This window comes from Benincasa hispida, chromosome 8 (genome assembly GCF_027475165.1).
Source record: "Benincasa hispida cultivar pf3 chromosome 8, pf3_genome.v1.1, whole genome shotgun sequence".
Taxonomy (NCBI): domain Eukaryota; kingdom Viridiplantae; phylum Streptophyta; class Magnoliopsida; order Cucurbitales; family Cucurbitaceae; genus Benincasa; species Benincasa hispida.
The window spans coordinates 48862651-48885722 of record NC_143485.1 but is presented as its reverse complement, the minus strand read 5'-3'; the positions used below and the strand labels follow the sequence as shown (position 1 = coordinate 48885722).

Here is a 23072-nt window from a genome sequence, read left to right as displayed (position 1 = left end):
GGACTGAATTAATGTGTCCTTTGATTTGGCAAGTATTATATCTGTTTTTACGAACTTCATCTTAAGCACTCAAGAAGTCATTTCAAATACCTATCCGTATTAACAGGTTAGGTGTTACGTGCTTGTAGGGACTGAACATGATCATGACTCATTGGCAATTAGTAGTTGTGAGCTGACTGCCAAGTGTTTAGTCATTTACCCACTTGATCTAGTTTTTGAACTTGCATTGATAACAGAGCATCAATGTATGCTTTGATAATATATGTTCATATTTACATTTTGAAAATAAAATGGGTTGATGATATTGAAGTGCATTCTCCGTCTCTTACCATTTTCTGACTTATGGATCCTTTGATGTTAAAAAATAAGTAACAATACACCTCATGACCTTAGTTTGGACTTTGGAGCAAGATGGCAGGATGGGGATGCGGGAAGTATCCATTTGATTACATTTGTTGTTTATTTGTTATTTTAATAAATTGTGGAACTCACCGTCAAATCTATAATAAACAAATGCAATTTAATTTGAATAGTTGAGAGTGATCGTCTAATTGCATTTGAAAATGATGCGAGGTTCAATAGAAAATACTATAGCCATTATTGTTTCAAATAATGTTGGTATAGTAGGAGAATTATGAATGATAACGGTAACGGTGAGCTAGACCATATGAAGTAAACAATTTCAATCGTAGTCAAATTATGTTTGTAAAAGTAAATTAATTACGTTTGCGATTGAGGCATGCTATAATTGCTCTATCAATGTATTTACTTTACGATTACATAAATGTGATTATGAATTGATAAACATGGTGTTGAATGCAGTAGACTCAAACAAATCTATGTCATTTATTTATTTACTAATCTATGTATTGAACTTGAAGATAGGGGTATCAAAATTTATATTGAGGGGAAATTTTCTAGTGAAATCAACCTAATTTGAAGTTGAACTAGGTACCATGTAAGCTACCCAATAGTTCAAAACAAAAATGTAGATTGGCATAAGTTATCATCACTTTGATTTATGTTACAAATTTCACCCGAAAATCTAGAAGATGTTTCAAAGATAGTCGTCTTGGATTGTTAACGAAAGATAATTTAGTATTTATTTTCTATAATAATATATATTCTTCTCCTTTTGTGAAAGGAACGATGGAGTGATAACTACACCATTACAAATAAGAAGCTTGAAGTCATTATTATACTTAAGGCACATTGTTTCTTTATTTAGCCTCAATCGAGGTCTATCTCGGTTGGGGATGGTTGGTTTGGTAAGCAATAATGGGGTTGTTTTTATCCTTCCATCTCCTTTCCTTTTTGGTATGTGTAAAGTTGATACAGAGAAATGTAGAGTTTACAATTCTTCTCATGGGATAACAATGCAGACTTTACAAAATGCATTAACAATAAATGTATACATTATTGATGTCAAATTATGAATGGGTTAATACGTATTATTGTAGTGAAATTTTCTTAGTTAAAACATGTTCTATCTAGAGATGTCCACAAGGCGGAGCAAGGCCAGAGATTCCCCATTCCCACTCCCCATTTCATTTTCGGTTCCCAAGAAATTTTCTACGGGGATCGGGACGGAGATTCCCTGCGAGGAATTTTTTCTTGTTACTTTTTTCTTTTGGTAAAAAATCACTTAATTTAAATCACTAATATGAGGAAATTGTTATTAAATTATCAATTTTATCACTAAATTGGTTATTATGGTTAGTTTTATATGACCATTTGAATTTAAAGATAAATGGCTTGAATTTTGGCCCAAAAAAACTCATTAATTTTTTAGTATAAATAAATAAATAAAAATCAAATTATTCATATATATAATCTAAATTTAAATATTCAATTTAAACATATTCATTATATTTCATAATAAATAATCAAATTTGAAATTTAAATGTAATATTTATATAATAATAATAATAACATAACACTAGATAACTATACTAAATAAATATGTAAAAGCTAATTGGGATGGGGACGAAGAACGAGGAACGGGGCGGGGGCGGAGTTCCCCGTCCCCGGATGGAGAATTTTTTTTCTCCGACTCTTTTCCCCATTCCCCGCCTAATCAGGGAATCCCTCGGAGCGGGGCCCTATCTTTATGAAAAAATTGGACATCTACCCATTTGATGCAAGTGAAAACAACTACTTTGACCTTAAACTTGTTATATTATATCAATTTGAGCTGACATCTTTCAATTTCATTAATATCTCTTAAGTTTACAAAAGCGTTGCAATTTAATTCTCAGTTCAATTTTAGTAAATTACCTATTAATTTAATGAAAAATAATAATGATAGATTCTTAACGAACTCGTTATTACAATAAGTATCTGCAAATTTGAACTAAAAATTGGCTCTAATGTTTTTTTCTAAATATAGTATAAATTTTGTATCGACTATAATTTATTAAATACTCATTGCATCGTCAATACTACATGGGCTTTTAAAATTTAATGTTAAAATTGTAAGTTTAAGTCTAAAATTAAAGTTTCATTTGTAAAGGGTTAAAATTGCTTAAATTAAAAATTTATGATCTAAATTGATATGGCACGAATTTATTTGAAAAATGCTTTTTAAACTGCTAGTATAGAGTTGGTCAACTCGAACAAAATTTTCAGTAAAGAAAATTCCGCAACTCTTATTACTTATTTAGATCAAAAGTCAAACCAACTATATTTATGGTTATTTAATGCCTTTTTCATATTTCCTGTCTTTACTTCTGTAGGAAAAAAACACAAAAAATTCAAACAAAAATACTCGAGGATTCAAATTAAAGATAACAATATTTCTTAAAAGAAAAAAAAAATGTATAACGGTTACATTACAATAAGAAAAGAAAAAACTATTAAATTTCTTCCCCCCAAAAAAAGACACTATTCTTTAGACTCTTAATTCAGCTTCTATCATGTAACTTAAGTTCGTAGTATTATATAACATAAAATAATCATTTTCTAATCATTTTATGAAAAGTGACAAATATACAAATACGATGGATTCAAATATTTAAACCCCAGTTTGAATATAACATAAACTTGTATTATTGATTTTAAAGTTTGGAGTTTGATTCTTTATCTCACGTATTATTAAAAAAAAAAAATCATTTTTTAGTACAATTCGAGGTAGAAGAATTTGAACCATATATCTCGTAGTCACTATTGCACTTTTATATAGTTGGGTTATGCTCATTTTGATATTTTCTTATTCGTCAAAAGCATATATTTAAATTCTTACATTAAATTTGAACTAACAAAATTGTATAGATAATTAACTTTAGAGCTATTTTTAAATTTTCAAACATACAAAATGAACCAAATTTATTTATAAATATAACAAAATGACAATATTTTTTTATATTTAAAAATATTTTAGGTAAGGTTGTAATTTAAAATAATTATCCTTAATTTTATTTTTAAAAATTAAAACAGATTTTAAAAAAAAAAATTATTTGAGAGAAAAAAGGAAAAAAAAAAAAAAAAGAAAGTCTGTGCATCTATTACGTGCCTCTAGGTGCGAGCCAAAACGGTGACCATGAGTTTGAAGGTACCACGACTTCTCGTGGCGCGATTTGTGTGGAACTAATCAAGCTGCTCGACGGTCGTCGGATCTCCGGTACTGTTCACTGCTGATCGTCGAGCCAACCATTTACCTTCACCAATATTTCCATTTCTATTTCACCTGTGACAGGCGATTGATTTAATTTCTTCAACCATTCACTGCAAATCACCGGTCGGCCGTCGGTTGATCAGAATCCGAATTCTACTTCTTCGGAATTCATTACTTGGTTGGCAAATTCGAATTCATACTACTTCTGTTTACTTCTGATTGTTTACCGGTCTCATTTTTCAAGTCAAATAAATTCAAGAGTTGTTATAGAGTTTGTTTTTGTATGCGTCAGAGAGTAAAAGGCAAGTTACTCTTCAAAGGTGGGCCTTAGAAGCAAGAATTCCTCTTTCCAGGATTTGAATTTATGTTTTAAAACGAAGATAATGGAATCGTCATAGTTGGATGGCGTTTCTTCTTCTAAATGACAAGTATCTATAAATTATAGTTGGGTTTGTAGGTGTACGACGAGTGGTTGGTCAAGTAAAGTCGAGGAGTTGTGGGTTAGGCAGCTGGGTGGTGAAGGTTTGGTATTAATGGCTGGTCCTGGGGATAACCTACATCTTGAAATTCGTGGTTTAAAGGGATCGAATCAGCAAGCTGAGGATAAAAGCCAGCATGTTGACAAAGAGGGTGGCTTGAGTGGTGGTGAAAGGGACATGGCTCCGGTTACCGGCAATTCCATTCACAGGTCAGGTTCTCGTCCACAACTAGACCTCAGTAAAGCAGAAATTCAGGGAAATTTTGAGGAGAGAGACCCCACAATTCTGTTGCCTAACCAATCTGATGATATATCTCACCTGGCTCTCGACATCGGCGGTATATTCCATGTCTATTGGTTCATTCTGTCTATTTGTTTATTCTTTCCCTCTTTTTGGTTCTTAACTTTTGGTTGATTCTTATGATGAGTTTATTGTGAGGGATTTTTCTGAAGGGTGTGAAAAAAAGGTGAATTTGAAAATAAAATTAGCTTTGCGTGCTCATATTTTAATGAGACACGTAATAATGTGTCACTATGAATTATGATCAAGATGATTTTAGATGGACATATTTCTTTGGTTTTTTGGGTAAAGCATATCGTATATTCTTCTCCTTTTTCCTTTTTGTAAGTGATTGAAAGTCTTTTACGTAGTCCTTGTGAAAGATATTTTATTGTTTCCACAAGCAAACACTTTCTTTGGTATTATTCTCCATGTTAGAATCCAAATCCGAACATTCTGTATATGTAGAGATATACTTAACTAATGACTGGTAAAGAATTAAAATATTGAGGGATGAACAAACCCATTCACATTTCTTTATTGAAAATAATTACTGAGCAAATCTGTTAGTTAATTTCAACTGGTATAAAATAGTATGATATATAGAAAATCTGATTCCAACTAGTATTAGGATTGAAAGTTATAATATAGTAAGAGCCAACTCACGATCAAATCATGGGGAAAATACTCGTTTTGCTTTTAAACGAAAAAGGTCATTCCTTTTTGTTCACCGCTCATTTCCCTCCACTGTTAGTTAATTCTCAACTCTTGACATATATTACTTTTGGCGTAACTTTTTTCTTGACTAATCATCATTGAGTCCATTCTTGTACTTATCAATTGTAAGTGAATAAGATAAGGTGTTGAAAGATAGAAATTTATTGTTAATATTGGACATAGTTTTTCAACAGTTTTGGTTTCTTTAGGGGGTTGATGATAACATCGATTCATAATCTGCAGGATCTCTCATCAAATTGGTGTACTTTTCAAGACATGAAGATCAATCGGTTGATGATAAGAGAAAGAAAAGCATGAAGCAGAGGCTGGGGTTATCAAATGGTAATAGAAGAAGTTATCCAGTTCTTGGTGGGAGGCTTCATTTTGTGAAGTTCGAGACAAGCAAGATTAACGAGTGTTTAGACTTCATCCACTCCAAGCAGCTACATCGTGGTGGTATGTATGTTGTCATTACACTTTTAGTTAATTCATAGTTTTTAGATGATCTGAGTTTCTTTTTCTCTTGCCATGCCTAAACATTTTCAGCTTGCAAAGATTTACCTCATTGGCATTCAGATGGCCCAGCAAATGAAAATGCCATCATTAAGGTATATTCTTTCGGTATGATAGCACATATCAGATCTGTGTATCTGTGAGAAACGATCCCAAAAGATATTAGTAGCTGCAGAATGAAAAGTATTATGATACAGGACTTGATTTATATTTCATATTCGTGTTCTAATTTTCTGTGAAGGAGTTGACGTAGAACTATTATTCTACAGTAATATCATTTACTTTCAGCTATTTACGTTCTTTCTTAGGACCTCCTTTGCATGTATCAGCTAGCTTTAACTGTCAAATGGAGAACTTTTTTCCCATTGGGTTGATTCACCCCGGCCCCAGTGGGTCTACTCTTTTGCTTCCTTTTTTTGTGCATGGGCTGAATTATGCTTCTTACCCTGTAACAATTGCTGCAAGAAGGCTACAGGTGGAGGGGCATACAAGTTTGCAGATCTTTTTAAAGAAAGACTTGGAGTTAGTATTGATAAAGAAGATGAAATGGATTGTCTTGTGGCTGGAGCAAATTTTCTGCTAAAGGTGGATTTCAAATACTTTGTTCTTTTTGCTGGTATAAATTAAAAAAAAAAAAAAAAAAGTCTGTGTTTTTGTAGATTTATTTATTTTTCACTAAAGTAAAAAAAAAGGTTAATTATGCTTTCATTTTCAAATCTCACAGTTAGTATGTTTATCAGTTCTTTTGCTTACTACCCGTGTTTTCGATTACCTGAAAGTTTTGAATTTCACGTTTTTGCTTTTTTTACATCATGCCTATTTATTTAAAGAGTCAGAACTTTAAAAATGGACCAAGCTACATGTTGTATTATTATCATGTATATTTCTTTTGCAACTTCTACGATGATGGCATGTTAATTATTCAGAAGGCTCGAGGGCTCGAGGGCTTGATCCTTGAGCTTGTTTATTGATTATTTTAAAATCTTAAATATGTAGTTCACTTCTGAAATAGCAGTCACACTTGAATGCCTAGATACTTCTAGCTGATAACAATGTTTTAGTAGGCAATACGTCATGAAGCTTTCACTCATATGGAGGGTAAAAAAGAGTTCGTGCAACTTGACCATAACGAAATGTTTCCTTATCTGCTTGTTAACATTGGATCTGGTGTCAGCATGATCAAGGTAATGCTTTCTTTTAATCTCTAGTTTCACTTTACCTTATTCAATTTTCTTGCTCTTAATCTTAAGGATGACTAAAGTATGCTAAACTATAATATATGCTTTGCACATTTTTAAGGTTGATGGTGATGGGAAATTTCAGAGAGTTAGTGGGACAAATGTTGGAGGGGGCACTTACTGGGGCTTAGGAAGACTGTTGACGAAATGTAATAGGTAACTATGCTGTTGTATATTGTGCATGCCATCTCTCTACAAAATTTGGGAAGATTTTTGACATTTATTTACCCTGCTCCAGTTTTGATGAGTTGTTAGAGCTTAGTCAAAAGGGAGATAATAGCACAATTGACATGCTTGTTGGGGACATATATGGTGGCATGGATTACTCTAAGGTGTGTTAAATGTGAATTCAATTTCTCTGTGTTTCTGTGTTTCTTTTCAAGTTTGTGTCATTGCTCCAACATGTTCTCGTTAAAATGTGCAGAATGTTGTTCTTTTGTTTGTTTGATATTATTATTTTTTTTCCTGCATTCTCTGCCATAATATGTGAATAATCGTTGAATGATTGTTCTTCATGTTATCAATTTCTAAAAATCTCTTCTTTATTATTCTCTTTTACTGATCCAGATTGGTCTCTCTGCGTCAACAATTGCATCTAGTTTTGGTAAGACCATTTCAGTAAACAAGGAGCTTGAAGACTACAGACCAGAAGATATCTCATTGTCTCTCTTGCGAATGATCTCGTATAACATTGGACAGGTCAGTGCTGCAATGGAAAAAGTACTTCAGATTCCTCAGGATCTAATCAAAATTTACTGGGAGTCCAACTCGGTACAGATGAATTATCTTAATATATAAGTATTTGCTAAGGCAATCATTCTTAGCAATGTATTGAGTCATCACGTAAAAGTTAACTGAACAAAATCAACCAAATCATCAAATATTAAACCCTCACTCTTAAAGAGTCTTCTACAGAAAATTTACCGGTCTCTATATCATCTACATGTACTTCGGAGTTTTCATTCCTCATACTAACATTAGATACTCCATCAGATTCAATATCGTGAACAATTGGAGAGGAGAAAGGATCCTTACTAGTAGGAGAGCTAATGATACTTTTGGTTAAAATGACATTTGATCTTGGAGGAGTGATCACTGAATGTGAGAAAGAGTTGGAAGGTTGGGAAGGAGGCTGCCATAACTTTGGTGAAGGAAGTGAGGAGCCAAACACAAAGCTTCTTTCAAAATATCTGAATTAATCTCTGAATTTTCAGGGACACTAGAACGGTCTTTCTTTTGAGTATAATGGAGAGGGTAGGCTTCAATAAGTTTATTTTTCATTTTAGAGACATGAAGTGGAGATTAGGAAACATGAATAGAGGCTAAGAAGACCAAGAATTATTTGAAGAATGTAGCTTGAAGGCTAGAATTGAACACAAGCGTCTGCATCATTAAGGTTTGTGATGGAGAACTAGAGATGTTTCACTAGTTAACTAAAATGTAAGGAATGGTTATATTACATCTGAAGAATTAACTTCTGATGCAAATGTATAAAGTTGCAAGTTTTGCTGTTCATTTGTGCCTACGGCAATTATACATAAATAAACTGAAGTTAAGTGAGCTAATAATTTAGAAATGGACGAAAGCTGTATGCCTCTTATTACTGTCTGGATGGACTCCTTATTTCCCTTGGTTTAAGTTTCCCAATCCTAATTCTCCATTCTCAATTGGGAGGTGTTAGAAGAGGTGACAGAACTGAATAGATTCAAATGCTTGTTGGAGGTTACATTTTTTCTAATTAGCTATTTGACATCATCAATTGGAATGACTTGTTAGATAAGCGGTATAAATAGCATTTTTTGTTCATGAGATCTAATTTTGAATTTTTACTGGTAGATTTCGTACTTGAATGCTCTACGGTTTGGACTTAAGAGAATATTTTTTGGAGGATTCTTTATCAGGGGACATGCATATACCATGGATACAATTTCCTTCGCAGTTCACTTCTGGTAATCTGCATTAACAAATTTTCTTTGTCATCGTCATTTTACATTAATTTCTTTATTTTTTCCTTCTTACTTTCTCAATACAGAGTATTGAACTATATATTTTGTTTAGGTCGAAAGGAGAAGCACAGGCAATGTTCTTGCGTCATGAGGGGTTCTTAGGAGCCTTAGGTGCATTCATGAGCTATGAAAAGCATGGTCTTGATGATCTAATGGCCCATCAGTTGGTTGAAAGGTTTCCTATGGGTGCACCATACACGGGAGGGAAAGTTCATGGACCTCCACTTGGTGATTTGAATGAGAAGGTAAGCACAGTTGGCTCTAGAAAATTTTCAATTTGATTTTAGAGTTTACGTTGGAATCACGTTAGATCACCTGAGTGGTTTCTGTCACGAAGCTTGGGTAATTGTATAGTTCATTTGAGTGTCTATTATTATGTCTTCTTTATTTTTCATAGCTCAAAATTTTCTAATCTTTCTACGATCACTGATCCACTTTGGGAATTATCATCTGAATCTATAATGTTTAATTGAAAAGAGGCTCGAGGATGTTTAGATCTTGGACAGTAGATTATGGGTTTCAATCTACAACTTAACTAATAACAACTTTTCATTATTTTTTTTTCCAGAAATGAATTTAAGAATCTTATTTCTTCAAAATTGCAACTTGCTTGATGAAAAATCAAATTTTGATTTGAAAATGAGATAAGGAATCAACAATTTGTTCTATGTTCATAATGGTAAAGTAGCGCCATTTTACTTTTGCAGATGCCTTGTTCTCTTTATGGCAATAACAATTGGTTTCTAGCATCATGGCTTACCCTTTGGGCTATAAATTGGCTTGCTATCTACATCAAATTACAATTGACAATTGCTATAGATTTTGTAAAACTCTTAGGTTTGAGAAAGAATCAAAAGGCTTTATTCATTCACCAAAGATATGAATATATACAAGAGTACAAAGCATAGAAAAGGAAAATATCACAAAATATTTATAAGAATGGAAAACCCTAATTATAGAATTATAACACTCCCCCTCAAGTTGGAGCATATATGTTAATCATGCCCAACTTGTTACATAGATAATCTATACGTCTTCCATCCAATGCTTTCGTGAAGATATCTCCTAATTGTTCTCTAGTCTTCACATGTCCTGTAGCTACCAATCCTTATTGAATTTTCTCACGTACAAAATGACAATCCACTTCAATATGTTTAGTCTTTTCATGAAAAACTGGATTAGAAGCAATATGAAGTGTTGCTTGATTATCACACCACAACTTTGTCGATGTGGTGATTTCAAATCCCAACTCAACAAGAAGTTCATATATCCAAATCAATTCACACACAGATTGTGCCATTGCTCTATATTCTGATTCTGCACTTGAAGTGACACCACATTTTGCTTCTTACTCTTCCAAGAAATCAAATTACCACCAACAGAAACACAATACCCTGAGGTTGATCTTCTGTCTTCTTTAGATCCTGTCAATCGGCGTCTGAAAAACATTCAATATTAGTATGACCATAATCCTTATATAATAAACCACGCCCGGGAGCAGCCTTCAAATAACAAAGAATCTGTTCCAATGTAGCCCAATGATCAACTGTAGGGCATGACATGTATTGACTCACAATACTTACTGAATAGGCTATGTCGGATCGAGTCACTGTAAGGTAATTAAGTTTTCTCACTAACCTCCTATATCTTTCAGGATCTTTTAGCAATTCTCCATCTTTTGTGAGCTGTAGGTTGGGCATCATTGGGGTACTACATGGCTTAGCCCTTAGCTTTCCTGTTTCAGTCAACAAGTCAAGTACATATTTTCTCTGTGATAATAGAATTCCTTTCTTGCTTCTTATTACCTTAATTCCTAAGAAGTATTTCAACATGCCCAAATCTTTTGTATGGAATTGACTATGAAGAAAGATCTTTAGAGACTGGATACCTAAAGCATCATCACCAGTAATCACAATATCATCCACATATACGATTAACAAGATGACACCACCCTCAGATCTCTTAAAAAAGACTGAATGATCTGACCTACTCTTCCGCATTCCAAAGCTTTCAATCACCTGACTAAATTTACCAAACCAAGCTCGTGGGCTCTGCTTTAATCCATACAAGGATTTACGAAGGCAACACACCATTCCATTCTCCCCCTGAGCAACAAACCCTGGTGGTTGCTCCATATACACCTCTTCTTGAAGATCACCACGAAGAAATGCATTTTTAATATCAATCTGATGTAAAGGCCAATTATTGATTGAAGCTAATGAAATAAACAACCTCACAAATGCCATTTTGGCTACAGGAGAAAAAGTATCAGTATAGTCAACGCCATAAGTTTATGCGTAGCCTTTCGCTATGAGGCGCGCTTTTAATCGAGCAACAGAATCATTAGGATTGACTTTAACTGCAAACACCCATTTGCAACCGATAGCCTTCTTTCCTACAGGGAGAGAAACTAAATCCCAAGTACAATTATCATCTAAGGCAGTCATCTCCTCCACCATTGCGGCACACCAACCAAGATGAGACAAAGCCTCATGAACAGTTTTCGGGATGGATATAGACTCTAAGGATGCAATGAATGAACATGTGGAAGGTGACAAATGGTTATATGAAACAAAAGAGGAAATAGGATAAGCACAAGTACGTTTACCTTACAAAGAGCAATAGGAAGATCATCACCCGTTTCTGGATCCAATGACGAAGAAGACTCTGATACAGGGCATGGAACTGGAGGAGGTTGTCGTCGAGTATAGACCTTAACGATGGGAGGAAGAGTAGAGGTCGCCATAGGTAGAGATGAATCAGGAAGAGGATCGGAAGGAGTAATAACTGTGTATTCCTGATACCATGTAGACAAGGAAATCATCCTCTAATTCCTTATGCTCCCCCTGATTCTTATTCGAAGAGAAAGACGGTGATGAAAAAAATGGGGTATGTTCAAAAAACGTGATATCAGAAGAGACTAAATATTTATTTAGACTAGGACAATAACACTGATACCCCTTTTAGATACAAGAATAACCAAAGAAAATACATTTTAAGGACTTTGGATCCAGCTTAGTATGCTGAGGCCGAACATCCTGAACAAAGCAGGTACAACCAAATATTCTAGGTTGAATGGGAAACAAATGTTTCTGTTGCTTGGGGCATAAAGTACAAAAAGGTATCTCACCCTTAAGAATGAAAAGGGCATGCGATTTATTAAGAAACAAGCTGTGGAAACAGCATCAACCCAAAAGGATTTCGGAACATGCATCTGAAACATCAAAGCTCTGCCTGTCTTAAGGAGATGACGATTCTTTCGTTCTGCAACCCCATTTGAGATGGAGTATCAACACAAGAAGATTGATGAAGAATGTCATGGGCATTTAAATAAGACTTGAGTGTATGAGATAAATATTCCTTAGCATTATCACTCTGTAGGATTTTAAGAATACCACTAAACTGAGTTTGAATTTCAGCATGGAAGTTACGAAAATGAGAAAGTAACTCAAAATGACTTTTCATTAAATATAACCACGTAACACAAGAATAGTCATCGAAAAATGTAACAAAATACCTAAACCCTCCTTTGGACTCAACAAGACAGAGATCCCAAACATCAGAATGGACTAATTCAAAAAGAGCACTAGTTCGTTTATTGACTCGAGGATACGAACTCGAACGATGAAATTTAGCAAACTGACATGACTCACAATCGAAAGAAGATAAATGTTGAAGTTGTGGACGAAGACTCTTCAACACAGAGATAGACGGATGACCCAAATGACAATGCCCTTCAAATGGAGATGACACGCTAGAGCATGTGATGGCCGTAGGTGTTTGTGATTCAAAGATGTAAAGACCCCCAACTTCCCGCCCTTTACCAATAGTCTGTTTCGTCGTAAGATCGTGAAATAAGCAATAACCAGGAAAAAAAGGAGACACAACAATGAAGATCACGAGTGAGTTTACTGACCGAAATCAAATTAAACGAGAAATTTGGTAAATTTAAAACTGATGACAAAGAAATTGATTCAGTGAGATGGACGGTTCCTGATCCTAAAACAAGAGTGGAGGTTCCATTAACTATAGTGACATTAGGTGAAGAGATAGATGTACAAAGTGTAGAGAATGAACTGGGGTTACCTGACATATGGTCTATAGCGCCAGAGTCAATGACCCATTTTGACGTAGAGGAAAGAAGGTATTTAGAAATGTTACCTGTCTCTGTGATGGTCGTAATGGGAGTAGAAGATGATGCCCTCAATGACTCTTGATACTGCTGAAATTTAGCAAACTCCCCTGCAGAAATCGTAATTGACTTGTCAAGATTATCAGGAGTAGAGGCGACATGTGCAGAGGGTGATGGCATCCTCTAACCCTTATTTAGCAATCTTCTGCATTCACGTTTCGTATGGCCAGGTTTATGACAATAATAGCAAACAACACCTGGATTTGATCTCCATGAATAGTAGTTGGATCCATTCAACTTATGTTCAGTTACTTTTGACACCATAGGAACAATCTCATACATTACTGGTTTCTTATCAGCCATTACCTCAAAAAGTAGACACCAGACAGCAAAGAATCAAACCTTAATTTACCAAAAAGATGTCTTCACAAGCAATGAGTATATCTATATATCTCAAACAAACACACCACCAAGAAGAGCCAACAACACTGAGGAAACCCACTGAAAACGGACAAAAAACGGCAGCGCACGTGCCTACACGCGCCAGCGCGTGGATGGACGGCGAACTGGAACAATCGGCGCGTGAACCTCACGCGCTGTTCAGATGGAAACCGGACTTTGGGGTTTTGTAGATCGGTGGTTGGGCTTCTCGTTGGAATGGGCGGTGTCGAAAAAAACAACCTTTTTTTTTCCCCTGGCGGTGGCTGATGACTGCGACAGCGGTGACTAACGACGGCGAACGAACCGAAGACGGTGACTGTGAGCAAAAGTGTAAACTCACCTCCACAAAACCCTAAACGTATCACAAATAGGTTCTAAATTCTCAAACCTTAAGGTTCACAAAAATCCTAAGTTTATTTAGAAAGCTCTGATACCATGTATAACTCTTAGGTTTGAGAAAGAATCAGAATGCTTTATTCATTCACTAAAGATATGAATATACACAAGAGTACAAAGCATAAAAAAGGAAAATATCACAAAATATTTACAAGAATGGAAAACTCTAATTATAGAATTATAACAATTAGTAAAAAAGACAAAGTAACTCCGAAGGACAATGAAATACAGACCCCTCCTTAACTTTACTTTCCACCCAAATTTGGATTTATTGTGAACGGTTAATTGTTTCTAAACTTCCTTTTTAAAACTCTAAAATGAAACATGAAATTTAGGTAATTCAAACACTTCCTCGTACCGTGCTTTTGCCTTGCTATTGAAAATCATGCTATTTCTTTCCAATCAAATGCTCCATAGATAGAATGATTTAAATTCCGTTCCCCCTTGGTAGCAAATGTTCCGCTCTTTGGAAGTAAATTGTATCTAGCTGGTTTCATTAGTGGCCTCTGTGTTGAAAGGTTTGAAATCTTTATATTAGTTGTTCTCTTGGTAAGAAACCGAGATTTTATTGAGATAAATAAAAAAATGTGTAAGAGCATACACAAAAAAAAGGCCACAAAAGGAGTCCTTAACTACCATTGGAAAGGATTTCAATTCAAACGAATAGGATCATGCTGAGTCCACAAAGAGTTCAATTAATCAACACCGATAAAGGCACATTAGTTCTCACAACCTCTCAAAACTCTTTCAGAGGCCTCTCCACCCCTTTAGAAAATCTATTATTCCTCGAGCCACTCTCTTCACAATATAGCAAAAGAAGAGGCGTGCCACAAGGATTTTACCTTATCTCGAAAGGGAGAGGTCATTGGGATGTCTTCAATGGTAGAGCAACAATTCCTATTATGCACCACAATAACCCTAATCAGGCTAAAGAATGGGCTCCAAAGGGAATAACCAAACCGGAAATCCCACAAAAGATGATCAAGATCCTCCTTCCACCATCTATAAAGGACACACCATTGCATATACAATACCAAGATAGAATACTGCTGGATATGATCGTGGGTGTTCACTCTGCTGTGTAAAACCCAGACAAAGAACTTTACTTTCTTAGAGATTTTAACCTTCTAAAGAGAAGAAATAACTAAGGCTCCTTGAGAAAAGGGAAATAAAAGACGTGGAAAAACGAATGACGAGAGAAACCCTCGTATGGATTAGTGGAGAGACCATGAGAACCTTTGGTGATTGGTAGGAAGATTGACTTTAAGTTCACCAACCAATATGGTGTATTAGAGTCAATTCTACACTCTGGCTTTTTACAGTTTCTAATTATCAAAATATTCTTATGTAAATCATCCAGGCTTTTGTGGTTGGTTTGTGAAACCAAAATTCCATCGAGGATTTAATTAACAAACGGGTTGGTGTTTAAATGCCTGGGAGGACTGTATGATTTTTCCAGATTCAAGTATCTGTGATGCAGTGTGAAATATATTCTATTTTTTTTTCTTATGTGTTCCTAACATGTTTGTGTTAGGTACTTAAGCACCCTGGACAACCACATCCCAAAAATTAGCTATTGGGGTGGGAGAGCCAAGCCACTTAAGTACCACATTGGTCATTCCATTCTAACCAATGTGGGACAAAGGCATCTCATACTACCTTGGTTCCTAACAATACTCCATCCCCTAAAAACCGACGTCTTGGAGGCAGCTACTCCGGCAGTACTTCACTCGACCACACCCGGTCAGAACCCTCCATTGGTTCTACTTCGAAACGTCAACAACCAGCTTTGATACCACTGTTAGGTACTTAAGCACCTTGGAGAACTACACTCCAAAAGCTAGCTATTGGGGTAGGAGAGCCAAGCCACTTAAGTGCCATATTGGTTATCCCATTCTAAGCAATGTGGGCCAAAGGCATCCCATACTACCTTGATTCCTAACAATTTATAAATCCATCTTGTAGTGGAACTAGATTTGATGGTTTTACCATGAGTTTGTAAATATGGCATGTACCGATTTGCAGATTTCTTGGATGGAGAAATTTTTGCAGAAGAGAACAGAAATTACTGCACCTGTCCCTATGGCTCCCCCTGCAACAACTGGACTTGGAGGCTTTGAAGTCCCTTTATCCAAAGGAGAAACCCTGCGATCTGATGCAAGTGCCCTAAATGTTGGTGTACTCCATTTGGTACCCACTTTGGAGGTGTTTCCACTGTTAGCTGATCCAAAGACGTATGCTATACATATTCAACTTCCTTTTGTTGCACTCAATAATTTCCTATCAGATTTTAACCTATTTGCATGTTTTCCATTCTCTCCTTTGTGTTTGTTATTATTATTCAATACTTTTAGTTCACTATAAATTTTCACTTTCTTTCTACGAGTTAAGATTATGTCATGCATTAGATGTGTAGAATTTTATTAGTTGAATGGTTGCTGAATTAGTTACGTGAATAAAAACCATGTCAAAGCTGGCACCAACCTAGTTTTTCCAAACTCGTTTGTTGATTCTTCATGAATGAAGAAAATGCATGTAGTATTTAGTTAAAGATTTTGCTCCTCTAGATTATATTATAAATTCTTGCAGTTTCTCATACATGTGTGTTTTGCAGATACGAACCTAATACAATTGATCTCTCTGATCACAGTGAGTTGGAGTATGTACTTGAATAAAGCTCATTTCAATATTTTTGAGAATCATATGAACCAATGATACATTATTTGAACATTTGTTATGAGTGCCAACTTGAATTACTGATATTTCTCCATGTTCAGGTACTGGTTCACCGTGCTTTCGGAGCATCTACCAGACCTTGTTGATAAGGCAAGGGCAAAGACCGAGTCTTAAGTGCTCTCTCTCACTCTCTCACAACACACTTTTTCTCAAAATCAATATCTATCTTATCTTGTTCAAGATAACAAGGACCTGCTTAGTTATTTCATAATGATTTTCATATTTGACCCAACAACTTACTTTTTTTTTTTTTTTTTTTGTGAAAATGAGGGTACTGTGATTGATGATTATTGGGAGAAAGTAAAAGACACAAAACCCTGTTATTTTACTATACTCTTCCAGCATTTAGAAGCTTTTGAGCTTTCATTAATGAGAAGTCTATTTGGGCTTATTAAAACCAAAGTTCTTCATTTCTCTACTACAAGAAGGAATTTGTGCATTTTTTTTTTCTTATGAAGTTAGTGATCTATGTTGTTGTCGTGCATAGATTTTCTGTTACTCTAAGGAGCTATTTGGGACGATGAGTTGAGTTCTGAAGTCCAAAGTTAATATATTGAAGTTAGGAGATCTGTGTTTGGGGTGCAAAGTTGTTTAGTCTGGGTTAGGAAATATTATAGAGAGAGAGAGGGTAAGAAGAAGTTCCCTCGATAAATGTGCAAACTTCAATAGTGAACAGTGTTGAAGTTGAGTTATTTAATGCTGACTTATGAAGTCGGTGAGTCAAATACCCCCTAAGAAACACATCTTGTTCCTCTTTCTTAGACTTTTTTCATGAGCAATATACTGATTGTTAGTTAACAGTTTTGCTTACACGTTTCTGAATTTTTTTTATTGATTGAGAAAATTGTTATTGGGATATGAAGGCTGTTGCAAGTGAAGGTGGGACTAATGATGCCAAGAGAAGGGGTGATGCATTTGCTCGGGCATTTTCTGCCCACTTGAGGAGGTAACTCCATTAACTTCAGACTAGTACGTGCTGCATGGTTATATTTTCCTGATAATGGATTATTTGGGGGTTCAAAACATAAAAGTTCAAATTTAACGCCTTCTATAATCACAAAAGTTGCATCGTAGTTTATTGGAAAGAAGCTTTTCTAATAATTTTCTTTGTACATGACCATCTACATATTAGTTGTTGGTCAATCCATCTTTCTGTTCGATTGGAGTTGATTCCACCATGCAGAATGGCACAGCTCTGAGTCTTAAGACCCTCTATGATGGGTCTTTCAGCTGAATTTCTTTTCACTATCGTTCTATCGTTCTTTCATATAGGTGATCCAATTTCAAATTCCTTCATCTGCCAGTTTTTTCGTTCTTGGGATTCTTATATGGGCTGCTCATGTCAATCCTGCTTCAGATTCCTTATGTTTGCTAACCTCCTCCATAACCCCCAACCCAAACTTGCTGCCTTTAATAATTCAAGGAATTTTCAGAAGTAAATATACCAATTACCATGTTGTAATTCTACTCTGAAGCTTGTTACTGAGTAATTGCTCAGCTACTTTTCACAGTAGAATTTCACTCTTGGTTATTGGGTGTACTTGTCACCATTGCCACTTACCTGCTATTGTCATTCGGCCATTCACTTAGGTTTACATTGACTGCTGTGACTTGTGATATCAAAATGATTAATCCAACCTTGGAGAATCGAAAACCTTATCATAATTATCTCTAAAACAAAATACATTTTTGAGATTTTTACAAAGGTTGACCTGGTAGCCATCTGAACCAATCAACTGAAAAAAAAAAAAAAGCTATTAGACAGTTACTAATGGGGAATAACTATCATTGACTTAAAAGCTTTCATCATAAAGTGCTATCAACTCAAGCATAGCTTGATTAGTTAATTATTTAATGACTGTATATATTTGTCCAAAGTTTAGGTATACCAATCTTGACCCCCAGAAACACCTCTTATTTTTCTTAAATAAAAGAAAATTATATAAGAAACGAATTTTATTGATGTATAAAATTTACAAAAGAAGGGCAATAAGCCCAAACTCAAAGAGTTACAAAAGATTTCTCCAATTGGTCAAAAGGGAGGATAGATAATAAGACCTATAGAAAGATATGCATTTGCATCAAGTCATAGCAAGAAGTATAACATGAAAAGAAAAACCTTTCAAAAGTGTTTCTCTTATCATTGAACAGTTACGTTCAATCCATAAGCCCCCCATAAGGAGGTCCTAATAAGATGCATCTGCATAGATCTTTACCACCAGTGAATGGATGGCCGGTGAGGGCGTATGTGAGTAGATTGATAATCTCATTAGGAAGGGCAGTCAAGGAGGGCAATTTCCCTCCAAAATCCATGACCTGTACAAACTTCAAAAGAAACAAAAAGAAAAACGCCTCTTTTATGCCTTAATCTTACCTATTCTTTGCTAAAAATTTCATATTCTACTAACTCGAGTGGTTACAGGCTATATGTATCTGTCCAAAGTTCAGATATTCCAATTTTGACCCCCACATTATTGAACTCAAGAGAAACAGAAAGAAAAGTGACTCTTATTTATATGTTTTGCCTGTTCTTTGCTAAAAGAAATTCTAACTTCTAAATAGGTTGATGGAGGAACCTACGGCATACGGAAAGTTGGGTCTGGCTAATCTTCTGGAACTGAGGGAAGAGTGCTTGAGGGAATTCCAATTTTTTGATGCCTATAGAAGCATAAAGCAGAGGTAAATGTTTCTCTATACAACTATTTTCCATTATTCCCGCCCTCTAATCCCGTACCTCCACTGAAACTAATAGAAAAAAGGGCATCTCCTACTTTACAACCCACCTCACACACTATCCTGTCTCGGTTGAACAGGGAGAATGAGGCATCACTTGCTGTATTGCCTGACCTGCTGTTGGAACTTGATAGTATGAATGAGGTATTTATAAAGATTTTACACTCTTATTCTGTCCACTAGGAATCCAGCAATTATAAATCAACACTTAAATATTATGTTTACGGTAATATATCCAATCTATCAGTCTATTCTTAAAAGAAAGTTATGGTTTGCAATGCATCTCAATTTTTCTCTTTTCTTGGTGAACTGTTGTTTATCAAACATAACACCTAACCTCGTGAACGTTAGGACACGTGGAAAAATCAAATTGTTTGTTAATTTGTAGGAAGCAAGACTGCTTACCCTAATTGAAGGTGTTCTTGCTGCGAACATTTTTGATTGGGGTTCTCGTGCTTGTGTTGATCTCTATCACAAGGGGACAATAATTGAGATTTACAGAATGAGTCGCAATAAGATGCAGAGGCCATGGCGGGTAACTAAACCTGACTTCAGGAGTTGGTGTGTGAAAGACATCAACTGTGATTTATCTGCTAAATCTTCTTATCAGAGTTGATCGAGTTTTTTTCGTGATTTTAGGTCGATGACTTTGATGTCTTCAAAGAGAGAATGCTAGGATCTGGGGATGAGAGACCCCTTCCACATAAAAGAGCTCTTCTCTTTGTAGACAACTCAGGTGCTGATGTTGTTTTAGGGATGCTTCCCCTGGCAAGGGAACTCCTCCGACGTGGAACGGAAGTAAGTTTACTCCGTTATGATGCTAAATAATTAATTCTATAGGTCGGAGGAGGAAGTTCTACTTTAGATTCATTCTGTTGTCTTTTCTGAGGAAATCTTTAATGGCATCTCGAGAGAATACATGTCTAGTCCTTTCATGTAACAACTTTTTCTCTGGGCCACTTATTCCCAATTAATGTATGCCCTCAGTAGTGATCGGGAGTATTTATTCCAGGTTGTTTTAGTTGCAAACTCTCTTCCTGCCCTAAATGATGTTACCGCAATGGAGCTTCCTGATATTGTAGCTGAGGCTGCCAAGGTACCTGTCTTCCTTGCGAACCAGAAACTTGGTATTCAGCATGCTTGACCTGTTTGCATGAGGATTTAATTACTCTGGCTATACTTGAGCCCTTCTCATAGACGTTTTCCTGGTTTTTTTTTTTTTTTTTTTTTTTTTGCTGCCTACTTTTCTTACTGTAACTACTTCCTTGTAGGTTTTTGTTGTTTCCTTGTTTCTAATGTGTGCCATGAACATTATGTACTTAGAAATGCCCCAAAGAGGCATTAGAAGAAACCTTTCAATTTAATGGGAGGAAAATCTATATCTTGGTCATATCTCAGATTGCCATTCAGTTAATCTAACTCATGATCTTTTACTTGCAGCACTGTGACGTACTACGTAGAGCTGCTGAAGCAGGGGGCCTGATTGTGGATGCCATGATTGACTCTGCAGACGGTTCTAAAGAGAGATCATCTTTTGTTCCCTTGATGGTTGTTGAAAATGGGTGTGGTAGTCCATGTATAGATCTAAGGCAAGTCAGTTCTGAGTTGGCTGCTGCAGCTAAAGATGCTGATTTGGTAATATATTCTTCCAATTTCAAAAGTTAGATTAATTAATCTGTTCAAAAATAGGGCTGTGAGTAGGAAATCATCATCATTGAGGGGAACGACACGTAACTGCCTCGGAACCTAGGAGATAGTGAGGGTAACATAGAAAAAGGCTGTTTTAGACCAATAGAAAAACTGAAACTTTCTGTCAAATATCATGAAGAATTTGGGGTTGCCATCAATCTGTGAAGTGAAAAAAGAAGAAACAAAAGAGAAAACACATCATGATAATCAGAGTTTGTTCTGTTGCAGGTTATCTTAGAAGGAATGGGGAGAGCCCTTCACACCAACTTCAATGCACAGTTTAAATGTGATGCTTTGAAGGTGACATAGCATTCACTAGTTTTGTAACATCATATTCTTATAATTTAAACTTAAAAAAAAAGGGACTCGAATAATTGTGAAGTCTGGTCTGGCACGCATGCTTTTTAAGAATCTTTTCTCTTTTCAAAATTTCATAGAAAAAAGTATTCACTTTTGCAGCTTGCTATGGTGAAAAATCAGAGGCTGGCTGAAAAGTTGATCAAAGGAAACATATACGACTGTGTCTGCAGATACGAACCATCACACTGAAGTCTTTCCTGTTTCCAAGTTCACTCGGTTTCTTCATTAGAATTTTGGAAAATTCTTCAGCTTTTTAATGCGACAAGTGTTAGGACCTCAAATATCTTTTAGTTCAAAGGTCGATATCGACAAAAATGTCAAGGTATTAAGATTATGGAAATGCCAATATAATCATAGTTCAATTGACATAAAGTTTGTACTATTAATTTTGAGGTGCGATTTTCCCCTCATATATTGTTAGAAAAAAAGTTTTTGGAAATCTTAATGGACATTTTTTAAAATAATTATGAATTGAAATGTTTTTAAAAAGAAAATATTAAAATTAGCCTTTCGTACTTTTTAAAATAAGTTTATTGTTAACATTAGGTTATATAGTTTGATATTTTGTTGATATGATTGTTTGATTTCATTAATTTTTTATGATTGAATGAGAATGTTAGATTCTTCTCTCAAATTGATGCTGCAGTAATGAATATATAGAAATTTCAATATTAATTAAATATAAAACTCAGTCTATTTACTTTTTTGTCCTTCAAGTTATGAATATATGATTTAATGAGAACTTTTGACTTCAAATAAGATAATAAACATCGAATAGTATCGTATTATAATTTATTTATTATTATTATTATTATTTTTTTATAATATGTAGGGTCAATAAATCGTTTATTTTCTATTCTTGAGATTGATAATATAAATATTACGTAAATAAAGCCTCGTGTCATCATGTAATTTATTTTAATCTAATTAATGGTTGGTACCATGTACATAACAAATTACTTCATATCATTACAAACAAACCAAAATAATAATAATAACAATAATGAACAAACAATGCTATCTTGATTCTCTTTCCTTTTTCTTTCATTACGGCATGCTTATCCAACGTGGTGTGATTTGGTTGTTTTCACTCATTTTAGATAAATATCAATTTCAAGTTAATTATAAGAGCTCTGAAATATTTGTATCTTAAAAGGAAAAAAAGACAAAAAGGTTCTTGTGGGGTATTTAATTACTTTAAACTGATTGGTAATTGAAATTGTAAAGAATACTGTCTTAATAAAATTAGGGAAGTTACAATGAATATGACTTTTAGTGATAATAACTAAATATATAACAATATTTTTTAAAAAATTGTAAATATAGAAAAGTCTTAATTATACGGTCTATCATTAATAAACTTCTATTGATAGACTCTTATCAGTGTTATGGTTTATCCTTGGTAGATTATCTAAATCTTGTTATATTTGTAATTTTTTTTCATTGTGTTATATCTACTGATAATTTGGGCTTGATTGCTACATTTGCAATTGTCTCTAAAATTAGATTGACTAGAATGACTTGAAAATCAAAGGAATTCACTTTTTGTTTCACAATTCGACTTTTGATCAATTGTATTCTAAATTAATTTGAATTTTGAACGTTGATAAACCTTTGAATACAGACGTATTGTACGAATGATTAATAACGTAAAGGTACACTAAAACATAAATGAGCTGATGATGAATGATAATCATAATACTAACAAAATAAATATATACAAAGATATAGTACAGCATT

At 34.7% G+C, this 23072-nt stretch overlaps 1 protein-coding gene across 3 annotated transcripts; it reads left to right on the top strand.

Moving 5' to 3' along the window:
- The first annotated feature begins 3312 nt into the window (after positions 1-3312).
- Positions 3313-21704, top strand: PANK2 (pantothenate kinase 2). Of its 3 annotated transcripts, XM_039038789.2 has the most exons (23): positions 3517-3791; positions 4071-4429; positions 5332-5544; positions 5635-5696; positions 6070-6186; positions 6666-6785; positions 6901-6995; positions 7078-7171; positions 7407-7538; positions 8676-8788; positions 8898-9090; positions 15840-16048; positions 16429-16473; positions 16592-16640; positions 17414-17496; positions 19113-19229; positions 19364-19427; positions 19672-19818; positions 19923-20081; positions 20296-20379; positions 20724-20918; positions 21201-21272; positions 21432-21704. In XM_039038789.2, exons 2-23 carry the CDS (start codon positions 4147-4149, stop codon positions 21519-21521), a joined length of 2736 nt encoding a protein of 911 aa, XP_038894717.1. In that variant the 5' UTR covers positions 3517-3791; positions 4071-4146; the 3' UTR covers positions 21522-21704. The 3 variants fall into 3 exon arrangements, 2 of the variants coding, with proteins under 2 accessions (XP_038894718.1, XP_038894717.1); XR_016531367.1 differs by having other exon boundaries at positions 3313-4429; positions 20296-20410; XM_039038790.2 differs by lacking the exon at positions 20296-20379 and having other exon boundaries at positions 3313-4429.
- Positions 21705-23072: the final 1368 nt, after the last annotated feature.

What these genes read in the sequence shown, in the direction of transcription:
- PANK2 (XM_039038789.2), top strand. Translation starts at nt 4,147, where the DNA reads ATGGCTGGTCCTGGGGATAACCTACATCTTGAAATTCGTGGTTTAAAG. An exon ending in TCCTTCGCAGTTCACTTCTG is followed by an intron (nt 8,789 to 8,897) that starts GTAATCTGCATT and finishes TATTTTGTTTAG; the next exon opens with GTCGAAAGGAGAAGCACAGG. An exon ending in TACCAGACCTTGTTGATAAG is followed by an intron (nt 16,641 to 17,413) that starts GCAAGGGCAAAG and finishes TGGGATATGAAG; the next exon opens with GCTGTTGCAAGTGAAGGTGG.